Source organism: Jaculus jaculus, chromosome 6 (assembly GCF_020740685.1).
Source record: "Jaculus jaculus isolate mJacJac1 chromosome 6, mJacJac1.mat.Y.cur, whole genome shotgun sequence".
Taxonomy (NCBI): Eukaryota; Metazoa; Chordata; class Mammalia; order Rodentia; family Dipodidae; genus Jaculus; species Jaculus jaculus.
The window spans coordinates 32,937,502-32,955,899 of record NC_059107.1 but is presented as its reverse complement, the minus strand read 5'-3'; the positions used below and the strand labels follow the sequence as shown (position 1 = coordinate 32,955,899).

At 43.3% G+C, this 18,398-nt stretch overlaps 1 protein-coding gene across 1 annotated transcript in view; it reads right to left on the bottom strand.

Annotated features, from left to right (window-relative positions):
- The window catches only part of Catsper3 (cation channel sperm associated 3), a 29,480-nt gene extending 15,447 nt beyond the window's left edge, over positions 1–14,033 (bottom strand). Inside the window, exons 1-2 of the mRNA XM_045152179.1 lie at positions 13,936–14,033; positions 8,446–8,599 (exon numbers count right to left, since the gene is read on the bottom strand). Coding sequence (XP_045008114.1) covers positions 8,446–8,599; positions 13,936–14,033 — 252 coding nt within the window. The remainder of the gene's footprint in view (positions 1–8,445; positions 8,600–13,935) is intronic.
- Between the last annotated feature and the right edge of the window lie 4,365 nt (positions 14,034–18,398).

The window sequence follows — 18,398 nt, the reverse complement described above, 5'->3', positions numbered from 1 at the left end:
CTCAGGGAAATCCTTGGGAGGTGGAGGCCTGCTGGAGGAAGCGTGGTACCAGGAGAGAGCCTCGGGGTTGAGTCCAGCCTTGTGTGTTCAGAGTCAGCTCCTGCCTGCTGGTGCTGGCTTTTCCCTGCCGTGGATGTGTGATGAAGTCAGCCAGCTTCTTTCACCACGACGCAGCTCCCTCTGGGATCCATAAGCCTGAAATCAACCCTTTCCTCCCACAAGCTGGTTCTGGTTGGGTGTTTTGTCCCAGCATTGAGAAAGTAACTACAACACATGCCAATGGGTGGGGCAGGAATACTCATGCATATAAACGCTGGAATAGTCTCCCGTGTTTAAAATTGTAACTTCGGGGCTTAGCAATTAAGGCACTTGCCTGTGAAGCCTAAAGACCCAGTACCCATATAAGCCAGATGCACAAAGGGGTGCGTGCATCTGGAGTTTGCTTACAGTGGCTGGAGGCCCAGGCTCACCTGTTCTCTCTCTCTCTCTCTCTCTCTCTCTCTCTCTCTCTCTCTCTCTCTGTCTCTTTCACTCTCTCAAATAAATAAATAAATAAAATTTTAAAAATAAAATAAAGCCAGGCATGGTGGTGCATGCCTTTAATCCCAGCACTCAGGAGGCAGAGGTAGGAGGATCACTGTGAGTTCGAGGCCACCCTGAGACTACATAGTGAATTCCAGGTCAGCCTGAGCTAGATTGAGACCCTACCTCCAAAATAAAAAACTAAAAAAATAAAGTTTTAACTTCCCATAAGACTCTGACAATAGGAGGAAAAGATGATGACATCAAAATAAAAGAGAGACTAATTGAGAGGTTAGAGGTGATAAGATGGGGAGTGGAGTTGCAAAAGGGAAAGTGAGGGGGAGAGAATTATCAAGGTTTATTGTCTATGATAATGGAAATTATCAATTAAAAATATGTTTAATAAAATAAAATAAAAGTGTAACTTCCATGCTTGTAAAACTTTTGGCCCAGGTTAGTCTGTTTTCCAGAGAAGGGGATAGAAATTTAAGCTCTTGAGTCAACGCTTCACAGCCATAAGGCTATGTATGGATGGACAGACAGCATTTGAAGCTTCCCACTTTGTTGTTGTTGTTGTTGGTGGTGGTGGTGGTGGTGGTGGTGGTTTTTGTTTTTTGAGGTAGGGTCTCACCCTAGCCCGGGCTGACCTGGAATTCACTACATAGTCTCAAGGTAGCTTTTAACTCACAGCGATCCTCCTGTCTCTGCCTCCCGAGTGCTGGGATTAAAGGCGTGCACCACCGCCCCTGGCTGAAACTTCTCACTTTCTTATTGAGAGTCAGTTAGCTAAATTTTTTCTAGAAAAAAATTGTCTGTTTCAGCTAGTTTTTCAAATATGCTGGCATGAAATTATCAGATTTTTAAAATATCTACTTATCCATAATGCTCCTTGTTTAAGTCCCAACATGATTCAGGATTTCTACTTTTCTTTTTGCTGTCTCCTACTGTTAAACCTTTCTGCCCCTAGCCTTATTTCTTGAGTGACTGGGTCTCATTGAGGAAATCCTTACCTATGACTACATCCTGACATGTTTCCTTGCTTTTTCCTCCAGCAGTTTTACTTTCAGTTCTGATGTTAAGGTCTTTGATCTGTTTGACATTGATTCTTGTACATGGAGATAGATAGGGATCAAGCTTCATTCTCCCACTTATAGAGATCCAGGTTCCCCAGCACCTTGTTTTTAAGAGGCTGTCTTTTCTACTGTGAGTATTTTTGTCAAAAATCAGATCGCTATAGCTACATGGTTTATATACCTGGACCTTCTCTGCTCTGTCCCATTTGCTGTACTTGTCTGTGTCTGTGTATGATGCTGGTTTTATTTTGTTTTGTTTGATTTTATTTACTTTATTTCGTTGGGTTTTTTCGAGGTAGGGTGTCACTGTCACCCAGGTTGACCTGGAATTCACTATGGAGTCTCAGGGTGGCCTCGAACTCATGGCGATCCTCCTACCTCTGCCTCCCGAGTGCTGGGACTAAGGGTGTGCGCCCCCACGCCCGGCTCTGTATCCCTTTATGTCCTTCTCCTGTCCTATTGCCCTAGTTAAGACTTCCAGTACATATTGGATAGGAATGGAGAAAGTGAGCATCCTTGCCTTGTTCCTGATTTTACTGGAAATACTTTGAGATTGTCCTCATTTAGCATAATGTGGTTACAGGATTGTTAGATACAGCCTTTTTTATGTTGAGGCATGTTCCTTCTATTCCCAGCTTCCTCAAGACTTTTATCATGAAGGGATGTTGTACTTTGTCAAAAGTCCTTTTTGCATCTATTGAGATGATCATGTGATTTTTGTCCTTGAGTCCATTTATATGTGTAATTACATTCATTGTAGACACTTTGGGATCACATGTGCATGTGTCACATTGCATCCAGCTTTACATGGGTGCTAGTAAAGTAAACTCAGGCTAGCAAGCTTTGCAAGCAAATATCTTTAACCATTGAGCCATCTCCCTAGCCTCCTATTTTTCTTTTTTCTTTTCTCTCTCTCTATCTCTCTCTCTCTCTCTCTCTCGAGGTAGGGTCTCACTCTAGCCCAGGCTCATCTAGAATTCACTATGTAGACTCAGGCTGGCCTCAAACTCACAGTGATCCTCCTACCTCTGCCTCCCAAGTGCTGGGATCAAAGGCATGTGCCACCACACCCAGCCCATTTTTCTTCTTTTTTAAAAAAAAATATTTTTGGGCTGGAGAGATGGCTTAGCGGTTAAGTGCTTGCCTGTGAAGCCTAAGGACCCCGGTTCGAGGCTCGGTTCCCCAGGTCCCACGTTAGCCAGATGCACAAGGGGGAGCACGCGTCTGGAGTTCGTTTGCAGAGGCTGGAAGCCCTGGCGTGCCCATTCTCTCTCTCTCCCTCTATCTGTCTTTCTCTCTGTGTCTGTCGCTCTCAAATAAATAAATAAAAAAAAAAATAATATTTTTAAGTACTTATTTGCAAGCAGAGAGAAATAGAAAGAAGAGAGACACAGAGAGAGAATGGGCATTGCAAACAAACTCCAGACGTATGCACCACTGCATCTGGCTTTATGTGGGTACTGAGGAATTGAACCCAGGTCGTTAGGCTTTGCAGATAAGGGCCTTAACTGTTAAGCCAGCTCTGCAGCACCTATTTTTCTTTGTAACACATAATTGTATGTATTGATGGGCTACATCATGACAATTCAATAATGTATACAACATACTGTGATCAAATAAAAGTAACATTCCTAGTAGCTGGGAAGATGGTTCAGCAATTAGGCATTTGTTGATAAATTCTGCTGGGCTGGGTTCAGTTCCCAAACCACCCACATAAGTTGTACCCAAAAGTAGCCCAATTTTCTGGTGTTTATTTGTAACAGCAAAAGGCCCTAGTGTTGGGGCTGGAGAGATGGCTTAGCGGTTAAGCGCTTGCCTGTGAAGCCTAAGGACCCACGTTAGCCAGATGCACAAGGGGGCATTTGCAGGAGTTCGTTTGCAGTGGCTGGAGGCCCTGGAGCACCCATTCTTTGTATCTCTCACTATCTGCCTCTTTCTCTCTTTGTCTGTCACTCTTAAATAAATAAATAAAAATAAACAAAAAAAGGCCATGCACAAATAAATTATAATAAAATAACATTTCCCACATCACTCATGACCTCACTGTGGCTGAAAACTTATGACATCAAAATAGAAGAGTGACTAGTTAGAAAGAAGATAATTGGTAGAGGGGAGACAGAGGAGGAGGAAACAGGAGGGTAATAGGAGGGGATTTTGATCATATATTGTTTGTATGTATGGAGGTTGTCAAGAGTGGGGACAGGGAGGAGGGAAATGTTGATACCAACATATGATGTGTCCATACAAATTTCTACCTAATAAAAAATATTAAGTTAAAAAAATAACATTTCCATCTCATAATTTTGTAAATTTCATTTATTGTCTTTATGATTTTGTTTTGTTTTGTTTTGTTTTGTAGTCTCAGGCTGCCTTCAACTCACAGAGATCCTCCTACCTCAGCCTCCCAAGTACTAGGATTAAAGGTGTGCACCACCACACCCAGCTGATTCCTGTCTTTTAACTTCCCTTCATCCTTTTTGTTTTGGTTTTGGTCTTTTGAAAAAAAAATGTCTCACTCTACTCCAGGCTGTCCTGGAATCTGGAATTCACTGTGTAGTCTCACGGTGACCTCAAACTCATGGCCATCCTCCTATCTCTGCCTCCCAAGTGCTGGGATTAAAGGTGAGAGACCGGTGTCCTCCATCCTTTCTATGACTGCCTTCCCAGCCTCTAGTAATCACTCTGCTACTGTCTTCTCTGAATTCTTTAGTTATATGCTTGCTCCTTTGCACATCTTAGGCATTTTATTGCTGAAAAACTAGACAGTTTAAGTAGTCCAATGTGGCAGCTAGAAATTAGCTTTTCCCCTTTCTTTCTCCAGGGCTATTTGTTGTGGAGGTCATTGTATTTCTCTCCCTCCTACCCCCAACCTCCATCATCCTTTTCTTACTGATTTTCCTGAACTAATTCTATGAAGTCTGGATTCTTTGTCATGTCTAGCCACCAAAACTTCTTTCAGCTTAATGGCCTGCTAATGACTGAACAGCGATTTCTTAATTTCTTGAAGCAGTCATCTCCTGGTTGTTGCGGAAGGATTCTGTAAGTTGGAGCCTACATTCAATGTTCCAGCAATTTCCCATTCGGCCTCGGTCTTCAAATCCCGTGTACACAGAGCCTCAAAACTATCCACAGGGTGGAGGAGGGAAGGGAATTATCATGGTTTATTGTCTGTAATGATAGAAGTTGTCAATAAAAATGTTAAATAAATAAATAAGTGAAAGACAAAAAGAAAAGAAAGAAAGAGAGAAAGGTAGATAGATAGATTCCTGGCAGGTTTAAATCTGATCCTCACATGGTGATTGGTTAATAAGCTCAGCCCCAGAATTTGGCACCATGGCTGGTTGGTTCAGCCCCCATTCAGAATCTGTGACCCTAAGTTGGGTCATAGAATGGGCTTTTTTAAACTTTTTTTTAAACTTCCCTCCATCCTTTTTGTTTTGGTTTTGGTCTTTTGAGAAAAAGCCTCACTCTACTCCAGGGTGTCCTGGAATCTGGAATTCACTATGTAGTCTCACAGTGACCTCAAACTCATGGCTCTGTACTTTCTTATCTTTCTTTCCCTTAATTTAATAAAGTCTCCCTAAACCTTAAACAGAAATATATCCAGAGATAAGACATCAGACCTTCTTATGTCTTTCCTGAGACCTTCACCAGGAATCCTGAAAAGCGCTGACCACTTCCGTACACTTACAGGAGTACAGAACTCTCACACTGTCACCCAGATTCACAGCTCAAAGCCTTGCTCATAGACTGGCTCAGTGGCCTCACCCCCACCTTGTAAAGCAGGTATTAACACACTTTCATTTACCAGCTGAACCACAGAAAGATGATCCGAGCTGCTCACATTCTCACAGCTAGTAAAAAGGTAAGGGCAATAGGACTGGAACCCAAACTGTATGATCTCAAAGCTTTCATCCTTTCCATGGCTCACAATTCCCCCACAACCTCCAAACCAGGATCCCTACAAGACACGGGCTTGGTGATCCTTATGGCCTCTGGAGGGTAATCAGAGCTCACACTACATTCCAGAGCAGGACTATGGCATTCCACATCCTCACAGCAGAAGCACCGTGGGGACTGTGCATGATTCCAGTATTAATCTGGGTATTCTGCCTCCACTGACTCTGATCCCATATTATTTTGATGATAAACCTTTCCACCACCAAGAAGAAATTGTGTTTATTACCTTAAATGGAGATAACCAAAATATATTTTTGATCTTTTTACTACAAAATAAACTGAACACATAGAACCAATAATAGCCTAACAAATTATTACAAAGCCAACATCCCCATAACTACCATTGAGGTCAAGAAGTAAAAGTCCCAGGGCTGGAGAGATGGCTCAGCGGTTAAGCCATTTGCCTGTGAAGCCTAAGGACCCAGGTTCAATTCCCCAGGACCCACGTGAGCCAAATGCACATGGTGGCACATGCGTCTGGAGTTCCTTTGCAGCAGCTGGAGGCCTGGGGCGCCCATTTCCCCACCCTCAAATATGTAAATAAAAATAAAATATTTTAAATTTAAAAAAAAAAAGAACTAAAAGCCCCAAGAAATAACAGTGGTCTGACCAACATGAATGAGACATCTCTATCACACCCTCCAAGGCTCAGGGAACATTCCAGAAGAGGTGGTAGAAAGACTGTAAGAGCCAAAGGAGGGGGAGGAGTGCTTTGGAACCCTGACCCACACACACAAGGAGGCTGTTGCAGTCCTGACCTCACAGTGGCTGTCATTACCTCCACAAGAACTGCACAGCAGATTGGTTTCCGTAGTGTAGTAGTTCTCACATTCACCTCACATACTGTATAATATTGGGGTGATGAAGGAGGGCAAAAAGTGACATTAAAATAAAAGAGACTGGCCGGGCGTGGTGGCACACGCCTTTAATCCCAGCACTCGGGAGGCAGGGGTAGGAGGATTGCTGGGAGTTCAAGGCCTCCCTGAGACTCCATAGTGAATTCCAGGTCAGCCTGGGCTACAGTGAGACCCTACCTCGAAAAACCAAAAGTAACAATAATAAAATAAAAGAGACTGATTGGAAAGGGGTTCAGTGTTCAGTGAATGGAGGACAAAAGAATGTAACTGGAGTGAAATATCAAAATACATTAAGTGCATGTATGAAAGTTGTAAATAAAAAAAGTTTTTTAAGGGCTAGAGAGATTGTTTAGTGGTTAAGGTGCTTGTCTGTGAAGCCTAAGGACACAGGTTCAATCCCCCATAACCCACAGAAGCCAGACATACAAGATGGCACATGCATCTGGAGTTCATTTGCAGTGACTAGAGGCCCTGCCATGCCCATTCTCTTTCTCTCTCTCTCTCTCTCTTCCTCTAATAAATAAACATTAAGGCTCCAACCTAGAGCCTGAAGCAGAGAGATGGCTCAGCAGTTAAGGCAATTGCCTGCAAAATCTAAGGATCCCGGTTTGATTCCCCAGTACCAGTACCCACATAAAGCCAGATGTACAAGAGTGGTACATGCATCTGGAGTTCATTTTCAGTAGCTAGAGGCTGTGAGTTCAAGGCCACCCTGAGACTCCATAGTGAATTTCATGTCAGCCTGAGCTACAGCAAGACCATATGTTAAAAAAACAAAGTTGAGCAGGGTGGCACACGCCTTTAATCCCAGCACTCAGGAGGCAGAGGTAGGAGGATCGCCATGAGTTTAAGGCCACCTAAGACTACATAGTGAATTCCAGATCAGCCTGGGCTAGAGTGAGACCCTACCTTGAAAAAAAAACAAAAAAATTTTAAGGGGTGAAAGGAGAGGAGAAATCTTGTGAAGCTGTTCTACAAACAACTATATACCTGATTCTCAGTGCCAAATGCATCAGTAGTGACACTTGCATCATCTTGGTTGAGTAGAACTCATTCTTCAACAGATGCTAAGAAAGGACGCGGAAGAATATTCCCCAAGTTTCTGAACATCTATGAGTTTATGCCTTTAAAAAAATTATTTATTTAAGAGAGACAGATGCTAGCTGGGCGTGGTGGCATATGCCTTTAATCCCAGCACTCGAGAGGAAGAGGTAGGAGGATTGCCATGAGTTCAAGGTCACCCTGAGACTCCATAGTGAATTCCAGGTCAGCCTGGGCTAGAGTGAGACCCTACCTCAGAAAACCAAAAAAAGAGAGAGAGACAAATGCAAAGAGAGAGAGAATGGGTACGCCAAGGAATCCAGCCACTGCAAATGAACTTGAGACATATGTGCCACCTTGTGCAGCTGGCTTACATGGGTCCTGGGGAATTGAACCTGGGTCCTTTGGCTTTGCACACAAGTGGGAGAGAGAGAGAGAGACAGAGAGAGAGGGGGAATGGGCACACCAGGGCTTCTTGCTACTGCAACTAACTCCAGATACATGCACCACTCTATGCATCTAGCTTTATGTGGGTACTGGGGCATCAAACCCTGGCCATCAGGCTTTCCAAGCAAGCACCTTTAATGACTGTTCTATTGTTTGCTTGTTGTTTTGTCTTGTTTTGTTTTGTTTTTCTCCAGCTCTGTTCTGTTTTTAAGAGGGAATTCAGGGAGATTTAAAAACTATGGCATTACTGCCACTCCTGCCACTATCTGCGCAGATTTTAGAGATATTTTTAAAGTAGTTAGTATTTTCTCTTTTTTTGAAGTAGGGTCTCACTCTATCCCAGGCTAACTTGGAATTCACTATGTAGTCTCAGGCTGGCCTTGAACTCACAGCAATCCTCCTACCTCAGATTACAGGTGTGTGCTACCACCACGCCCAGCTTTTAGTATTTTTCTATAGAAACCTTCTTAACGCAAAATGCTTACAAAATCTTATATTTTCAGAAGTAAAACAGGCAAAACTGTAAAAGTATTTTTTCTACTTACCTCAAAAACTGTGTACAAGTGATATGTTATTTTATAATTGGTCCACAGGACCATAAAAAAAGCATTCAATGAAATAGCGCTAATCATAATGATCTTAAACACAGGACTCTTTATAACTTTCTTCACAAAGGCCCGACACTGTTCATCTTTCCTCCTGCCAAAAAGGTAAAAAGTATGGTTATTATAAAAGAGGCTGAGTCCCACTCAATGCACACCTCTTAAGAATAAATATTTGGGCTGGAGAGATGGCTTAGCGGTTAAGCGCTTGCCTGTGAAGCCTAAGGACCCCGGTTCGAGGCTCAATTCCCCAGGACCCACGTTAGCCAGATGCACAAGGGGGTGCACGCGTCTGGAGTTCGTTTGCAGTGGCTGGAGGCCCTGGCACGCCCATTCTCTCTCTCTCACTCTCTCTCTCTCTCTCTCTCTCTCTCTCTCTCTCTCTCTCTCTCTCTGCCTCTTTCTCTCTCTGTCACTTCAAATAAATAAATAAAATAAACAAAAAAAAATTTTTTTTAAAGAATAAATATTTGGGGCTAGAGAGATGGCTTAGTGGCTAAAGAACTTGTCTGTGAAGCCTAAGGACCCATGTTTGACTCTCCAGATCCCATGTAAGCCAGGTGCACAAATGTGAGGGAAGCACAAGGCCACATGTGCCCACCAGGCGGTGCAAGTGTCTGGAATTCAAAGGCAGTAGCTGAGGCCCTGGTGCACCAATTCTCCCTCTCCCTCTCCCTCTCCCTCTCCCTCTCTCTCTCGAACAAAATGTGTCCTACTCAATCCTCAGCTGTTGGCAATTTGGGAGCCTTACTGGAGAAGGTGTGTCACCTGGGGCAGACCTTGGGATGGTACAGCCCAAGTCTCCCTTACCAGAACTAGCTCCCTCTTGCTGCTATTGCCCAGCTGATATGACAAGATGTGATGCCCAGCTCCTGCTTTGCCACATCATGATGAAACTTCCCCTCAAAACTGTAAGCCTGAAATAAACCCTTTCCTCCCATAAGCTACTTCTGGTTGGGTGTTTCATCCCAGTGACAAGAAGGTAATGGGTACATACAGACTTTTCTAGCAATGAATGGCTACTGAAATATATATGCTGGCTATCACTATCTCACTCAGTTCCTTCTCCCTGGACCTCTGAATGGTCACTATTTTTTAAGCTAGAGAAAGAATCATCTTTATTTGCTTATTCATCAAGTTTTTACTTATTTATGTATTTATTATTTTTGAGAGAGAGGCAGAGAGAGGGAGAAAGTGGCAAAGAGAGAGAACGGGCACACCAGGGCATTTCAGCTGCTGTGAATGAACCCCAGACATGTATGCCCCCTTGTGCACATGTGCGACATTGCATGCTTGTGGCACTTTTATATCTGGGTATAGGTGGGCCCCGGAGATTCCAACAGGAGTTCTTAGGCTTCACAAACAAGCGCCTTAACCTCTAAACCATCTCCCCAGCCCATTATTCATCAAGTTTTTATTGAGTGACTACTGCCAGGCAATGCAGTAGATTTTGGGGGATACAATACCAAAACAATTAATTATTCTCAGTCTCAGGAAAAAGTAGTAATAACCAAATAATTATCCACTGATTGCAAATCAATGGTAAAAAGCTGACACCCAGAAGAAAATCCATGAAAGAAATGCAAATGACAAATCATCGCTCCCCAGATGTCAGGGAAGTGCAAATTCCACCATTACTTTCTTTTTTTTTTTTAATTTTTTTATTTGAGAGTGACAGACACAGAGAGAAAGACAGATAGAGGGAGAGAGAGAGAATGGGCACGCCAGGGCTTCCAGCCTCTGCAAACGAACTCCAGACGCGTGCGCCCCCTTGTGCATCTGGCTAAGGTGGGACCTGGGGAACCGAGCCTCGAACCGGGGTCCTTAGGCTTCACAGGCAAGCGCTTAACCGCTAAGCCATCTCTCCAGCCCTCCACCATTACTTTTGCTAACAATTTTTTCTAACAAAAACTCTGGTGTATCACGTCATGAATAGCAAAACCATAAAATCAGCCAAGACTTATACATAGTATTTCCTGCTCACAAGAGTGTAGAGCAGTGGGGCATTCTCATTAGCTGACACAGAAGCTGACCAGAGTCTTTATAGAAAGCCCCAGAACTGTTCATATCCTCTCATCCACAGACTCTACTGCAGTCACCATCTCCATGCTGGGATAATGCACCCTAACCAAAAGCAGCTGATGGGAGGAAATGATTTATTTTATCTTACAGTCTCAAGGGGAAGCTTCATGATGGCAGGGGAAAGATAGTAAAACAAAGGTTGGACATCACCTCCTGGACAACAGGTGGACAATAGCAGCAAGAGAGTGAGCTGAACTCTAGCAAAGGGGAGCTGGCTATAGCAACCCTAAGCCCACACCCAACAACACACCTCCTCCAGCAAGGCTCTGCCTCAAAAATTACCAAGCATTCAGAACACATGAGTCTATGGGGGACACCAGATTCAAACCACCACACTCTCCCAGAAGAATACAATCCAAAATGCAAGCAGTGACTATGGCTAAGCATGCTTTCCCCAGGATCACTTATAGTAGAGAACTTGGAAACAATTTAAAAAGCTAACACCAAGGACTAGATAAGTAAACTATGGCACATCATGGCATGAAATATCAAACTAAAATATGTCAATGCATTTTCTCATGGTTTAGAAAAAAAGCTTATTATCTGATGCAAAGCAAAGCACAAAAACAAAACATGATGATGGAAAGTTCCCATCTCAAAACAATCTCCTCTGTGCACAAAATAGGTAGAAAAAACTCAGGAAGAAATACACTGAAAATGTTCATAGTATCTGCCTGTGAATAGTGAGGCCAATAAGGCATTCTTTTCCTGTATTTTTGTTTGTTTGTTTGTTTGTTTGTTTGTTTGTTTGACAAATAGAGAGAGAGAGAGAGAGAATGGGCACGCCAGGGCCTCCAGCCACTGCAAACAAATTCCAGATGCTTGCGCCCCCTTGTGAATCTGGCTAACATGGGTCCTGGGGAATCAAACCTGGGTCCTTTGGCTTTGCAGGCAAATGCCTTAATCACTAAGCCATCCCTCCAGCCCTCTTTTACTATATGCTTTGCAAATATTCTCAAAGAATATTACTTTTCAGGGCTGGAGAGATAGCTCAACAGTTAAAGATGCTTGCTTGCAAAACCTCATGGCCCAGGTTACATTCCCCAGTACCCAGATGCACAAAATAGCACATGTGTCTAGAGGGTTTTTTTTTGTATGTTTTGTTTTTGTTTTTTGTTTTCAAGGTTTTTTATTTTTGCAGCAAGAGGTCCTTCTGGCACATCCATTCATTCCCTCCCCCCTCCCTCTCTCTCTCTCTCCATATATATATATATATATATATATATATATATATATGGAATACTACTTTACTACTTTTCCCCATTATATGCAACAAATAAACAGATTTCCTTAAAGATAAATATATATATAGGGCTGGGGAGATGGCTTAGTGGTTAAGGTGCTTGCCTGCAAAGCTAAAGGATCCAGGTTCAATTCCCCAGGAGCCACATAAGCCACAAGGTGACTCATGTGTCTGGAGTTCGTTTGTAGTGGCTGGAGGCCCTGGAATGCCCATTCTCTCTCTCACTCACTCTCTCTCTCTCTGTCTGTCTCTCTCTCTCTCTCTCCCTATCTCAAATATATATGTAGAATGTAGGGCTGAAGAGATGGCTTAGTCATTAAGGTGCTTGCCTACAAAGCCTAAGAACACATGTTCTACTTTCCAGGTCTCATATAAGCCAGATACACAAGGCAACAAAAGGTTGCACATGTGCACAAGATGGTGCATTTGTCAAGTCTGATTGCAGTGGCTGGAGGCTCTGGCGTGCCAAGTATCTCTCTCTCTCTTCTCTCTTCTCTCTCTCTCTCTTTCTCTCTCCTGCTTTCTCTCTCTCATTAAAAAATACAAATATAGCCGGGCGTGGTGGCGCACGCCTTTAATCCCAGCACTCGGGAGGCAGAGGTAGGAGGATCGCCGTGAGTTCAAGGCCACCCTGAGACTACAGAGTTAATTCCAGGTCAGCCTGGACCAGAGTGAGACCCTACCTCGAAAAACCAAAAAAAAAAAAAAATACAAATATAAGCCGGGCGTGGTGGCGCACGCCTTTAATCCCAGCACTCGGGAGGCAGAGGTAGGAGGATCGCCGTGAGTTCGAGGCCACCCTGAGACTACATAGTGAATTCCAGGTCAGCCTGAGCCAGAGTGAGACCCTACCTCGAAAAACCAAGAAAAAAAAAAAAAACAAATATAGGGCTGGAGAGGTAGCTTAGCAGTTAAGTGCTTGCCTATGAAGCCTAAGGACCCCAGTTTGAGGCTCAGTTTCCCAGGACCCACGTTAGCCAGATGCACAAGGGGGCGCACGCATCTGGAGTTCGTTTGCAGTGGCTGGTGGCCCTGGTGCGCCCATTCTCTCTCTTTCTCTCTCTGTCACTCTCAAATAAATAAAAATAAAAACAAAAAAATTTTTAAATATATATATATATATTTAAATATATATATTTATATATATATATAAATATAAATATATATGTGTATTTAAATATATATATATTTAAATTTAATTCATTTCCTTAGAAGTACGTGCTCAACCATGTTTATTGCTGCTCAATTCATAATAGCTGGGATATGGAACCAGCCTAGATGTCCCTCAACTGATGAATGGATAATGAATATATGGCACACTTATACAATGGAGTCCTACTCAGCACTAAAGAAAAATGAAGTTATGAAATTTGCAGAAAAATAGATGGATTTGGAAAGGATTATACTAAGTGAGGTAACCCAGGCCCAGAAAGCCAAGTGCCACATGTTCTCCCTCATATGTGGATCCTAGCTACAGATGACTGGGCTTCTGCATGAGAAGGAAAAAACTCAGTAGCAGAGGCCAGTAAGTTAAAAAGGAGATATAAAGGGAAGAGAAAGGAAGGGAGGAGGGTACTTAATAGGTTGATATTGTATATATGTAAGTACAATGATTGAGATGGGGAAGGGATATGATGGAGAATGGAATTTCAAAGAAGAAAGTCGGGGGGAGGGTATTACCATAGGGTATTTTTTATAGTCATGGAAAGTGTTAATAAAAAATTGAGAAAAAATAAATAAATAAAGTAATCATTCAGTTTGCAGGTCAATAACTATGTTGCCAAACTCATCCATCAGAGAAACCAGCCTGGTGCAAAGTGCTCTTCTATCTGGGGATTTAGACAAGTGACTCTGGAAAAGGCTAGAACTCTGATGCCCTGCCCCACAACTGCCCTTCACACACTTCCTAACCATGGAGGTAAAGAATACTGACTTAGCTGGGCATGGTGGCGCACGCCTTTAATCCCAGCACTTGATAGGCAGAGGTAGGAGGATCGCCATGTGTTTGAGGCCACCCTGAGACTCCATAGTGAATTCCAGGTCAGCCTGGGCTAGTGCAAGACCCTACCTAGAAAAATAAAAAATAAAAATTTAAAAAGAATACTGACCTAAATTTCTTGAATTTTGCATATAGTACCTCCGATGCGACGCTAAACAGTGAACTGGAAACCGCTTTCCCTGGGACCCTGTAATATTGCTGGGACATTCTCCAAGTTTTTGGATTTTATTCCCTGCTTTTTATCACCCAACCAACAATCTCTGCTTAGGGACTGCTTGGTACCTAGATTCCAAGAGGCTGCAGAGAAGGTTCTGGAAAGGGAATGTCTGCTTTATGAGGTCGCTCTTGAGCATTCCAGCAGTTACTAGCCTCTTAGCTAGTGAGCACCAGTTCCCTCTTCTCAAAGACAAAGTGGCTTCCTCAGAGGTCAAGAGCACCCAGCAATGGGGAAGCTCCTGTGAAAGCAGGGAGACGCTGGAGATAAACCAAAGGCCTCACCCTCCACGTGAAGTGTCTGACCTGGCAGATAAAGGTGTTCAAAGAAAACATAAGGGTTAGAAAAAGTCAAGGGTTATATAGAATGAAGAGATAGCTTAGTGGTTAAGGTACTTGCCTACAAAGCCTAAGAACACATAAATAAACTTCTTGGGCTTCGGAGATGGCTCGGTGGTTAAAGGCACTTGCCTGCAAAGCCTAAGGACCCAGGTTCAGTTCCCCAAGGACCCATGTAAACCAGATGCACAAGGTAGCACATGCATCTAGAGATCGTTTGCAGTGGCAAAAGGCCCTATATGCCTCTCACTCTTTGTCTCTCTCTATATATCTCTCTCAAATAAATAGAAATAAAAATATTTTTTTTAAAAAGGAAGGCAACTAGTACACCATTATTTTTCAGAACTTTCATTACCTTCACTTTAGAAAGGGACACTGTCAAAGGTGTTGGCCATAGTTTATTATCTGCGGAGGTCATATCAGGGGACATAGGTAAAGCCTCTACCCTGTGATCTCTTGAGGGAAATGGAGGGAAGCAGACATCAGGAAAAGCACTGGGACCATGACTTGAAGCAGATCAGAACTTAGAGGTCTCCAACTTCAACAAAGTCTCTTTCAACTTGTAAAGTCATTTACATGAAGCAAGTCCGGGAAGTGAATTCTATCAGAATTGACCCAATGAGTATTTCAACTGACTTCAGATAAAGGAACCTTGATTCTCTGTAGGAACACTTATGAAGTCCAGCAGAGGCAACGTCTCTTCACATGTGCCTTACGTCAAGCCCTTATGTAGATGCTAATTAGTAACCATGTGCTTCAATCTTTGCCACCGTAATTATGAGCCAGATTCTGTGTTCTCCACCACTCTCCATGTGGTATATGTTAACATACCTGTCAAGTCTAACCTCTCTGCCCTACATTCCAAGGAGGGGAAAAGGATCCCACTTTTGGCACAGTGGAGTAAGTTAAAAGGACCCAAGAAGGGAACAAACAAACCCAGAAAGCGAACTACTCTACAGGACACCTATATTAGTCACTTTCCTTGTTGTGACAAAACATCTGATAAGGGCTGAGGAGATGGTTCAATGGGTAAAGTGAAGCATGGCACCTGAGTTTGGATCCCCAGCACCCATGTAAAAGCTCAGAGTAGGGGCTGAGAAGATGGCTCAGTGGTTAAAGGGGCTACTTGCTCCATGAAGTCTGCCAGTCTGGGTTCAATTGCCTCAATACTCACATAAAGCCACATATACAAGGTGGCGCATGTGTTTGGAGTTCATGCACTGCGGCAAGAGGCCTAGGTGTGCCTGTTCTCTTTCTCTCTTCTAATAAATAAATGAATAAACAGCCAGGCGTGGTGGTGTATGCCTTTAATCCCAGCTCTTGGAAGAAAGAGGCAGGAGGATCACCATGAGCTTGAGGCCACCCAGAAACTACATAGTGAACTCCAGGTCTGCCCACGCTAGAGCAAGACCCTACCTCAAAATAAATAAGTAAATAAAAATAAAGAAACAGAAGCTAGGAGCGGTGGCATGCGCCTGTAATCCCAGCACTATAGTGGGGAAACAGGAGATGCCCTGGTGCTCACTAGCTAAGGGTTCAGAGAGAGACGCTTCTTAAGAAAAGAAGGTGGGCTGGAGAGATGGCTTAGCGGTTAAGCGCTTGCCTGTGAAGCCTAAGGACCCTGGTTCGAGGCTTGATTCTCCAGGTCCCACGTTAACCAGATGCACAAGGTGTGCATGTGTCTGGATTTCGTTTGCAGTGGCTGGAGGCCCTGGCGTGCCCATTCTCTCTCCCTCTCTCTCTCTCTCTCTCTCTCTCTCTCTCCATATATATATATATATATATATATATATATATATATATATATTTATATAGAGAGAGAGAGATAAATAATAATAATAAATAAATATATATATATTTATTTATTTGAGAGTGATATATATATATATATATATCACTCTCAAATAAATAAATAAATAAAAATGAACAAAAAAAGAAAAGAAAGTGAAGGGCACCTGACACCAACCTCTGGCCTCCATATGCACTGACACAGGCGCAGGTATACCTGTACACACACAGGACCACACAACTGAACATGCCACACACACATATACATACATATGCATAGATATATATACTGTGGTGGCACACTCCTTTAATCCCAGCACTCAGGAGGCAGAGGTAGGAGGATCGCTGTAAATTCAAGGCCAGCCTGACTACAGAGTGAATTCCAGGTCAGCCTGGGCTGAAGCGAGGGCCCCTATCTCAAAGAAAAAAAAAGCAACTTAAGAAAGGAAGGGTTTCTATGGGGAAAATCAACCACCCTTAATTGGACTGGAGGCCCAGTCCATGGGAGGGAATACATCCCTGATACTGAAAACTTAAAACAGGGGTAGTCATGAGCCCTAGGGGTGTAACGTCTGCTGCTGTCTGGTTAAATGTATATACTATGCTCACCAAACTGCCCAATAAGCACTTCTCTTAATGTTCATACCCAGATATTAATGTTACTCTCACTTTTGGTTAGAGAACCTTATCTTTTCAGATGGCAGTGACCTTGGGATGACTCAGAAGGCACCATGGTGCCAAGAAGAAGTGACAGAGGAGTGCTCAGCACTGTAATACCTCTATCACACCCTTCAAGGCTCAGGGTCTATTGCAGAAGAGGTGGCAGAAAGAATGTAAGAGCCAAAGGAAGGGTAGGACTCCTTACAACGTGCTCCCCCCAGACACAAACTGGCCTGGATATCCATGACTTCACAGTGCCTGACACTACCTACACAAGACCATCATAATAGGAGGGAAAGATCACGACATCAAAATAAAAGAGAGACTGATTGAGATGGGAAGAACGGAGTTTCAAAGGGGAAAGTGGGGGAGGAGGGGAGTTACCATGGGATATTTACAATCATGGACGTTACAAATATATAAATAAAGGAAGGAAGGGTTTCTTTCGGCTCATCAGGCTTTTCTGCTCTTCTCTTCAGTCTGGGTTCTCAGCTCACTGGATGAGGAGAGATCTCTCCACCTCAGTTAGACCTCTCTAGATATCTTCACATACGCTCCCAAGGGTGTCTCCTAGGAGAGTCTAAAATCCACTCAAGTTGATAATGAACATTGAACTATCATAACGGCTGGGCATGATGGCACATGCCTTTAATCATAGCACTGAGGAAGCTGAGGTGGGAAGATCACCACAAGTTCAAGGCCAGCCTGGGACTACAGAGTGAGACCTCAGGGAAGAAAATAAAATAGACTATCACAACTGACTCAAGATATTTTTTGTTGTTGTCCTTTTTGCTTTGTTTTGTTTGAGATGGTCTCTTGTAGCCCAGGCTGGCTTCCCTGTATAGCTGAAGCTGACCTTGAACTCAAGGTGATCTTCTTGCCTCTATTTCCCAAGTGCTGACTCATCACACTCAACTGACCCAGTAAGTCAGTCACATGGGAAATGAGGGAAGAAAAGGGTGCTTGCTCCTCATTCAGAGAGAGTATATAGACTCAACAATCAGATGTGATGAGAGGCTTCATGTGGGCTGTGGTTAGAGCAAAATTACTGCCCAAAGACATTCTTTTTTTCTGATTTTTATTTTTATTTTTTTATTTGAAATAGAGGGAGAAAGAGAGAGTGAGAATGGGTGCACCAGGGCCTCTAGCCACTGCAAACAAACTCCAGATGCATGTGCCACCATGTGCATCTGGCTTACGTGGGACCTGGAGAGTCAAACCTGGGTCCGTAGGCTTTGTAGGCAAGCACCTTAACTGCTAAGCCATCTCTCCAGCCCCCAAAGACATTCTTGACCTTCAGAGTAATTTGAGTTTGCCTGGGTCACACGGTTGATTTTGGAAGTTACAATGGCACTGTGATTAAACAAGACAATGACCGCATTTTTCTAGAGATGTCAGGGCATATCTCTAGCAGGCAGCAGAACTTGTCCACACGGCTCTACTTTTTCAAGCATGCAAAATATAAGAGTTTTGGGGGTCACGGAGGCTCGTATCAAGCCTCCAGAAATCCACTGAGGCCAGACAATGTGTGACAGGGTCAGATTCCCTGCAAGGAGGCCCTGACAGGTCATT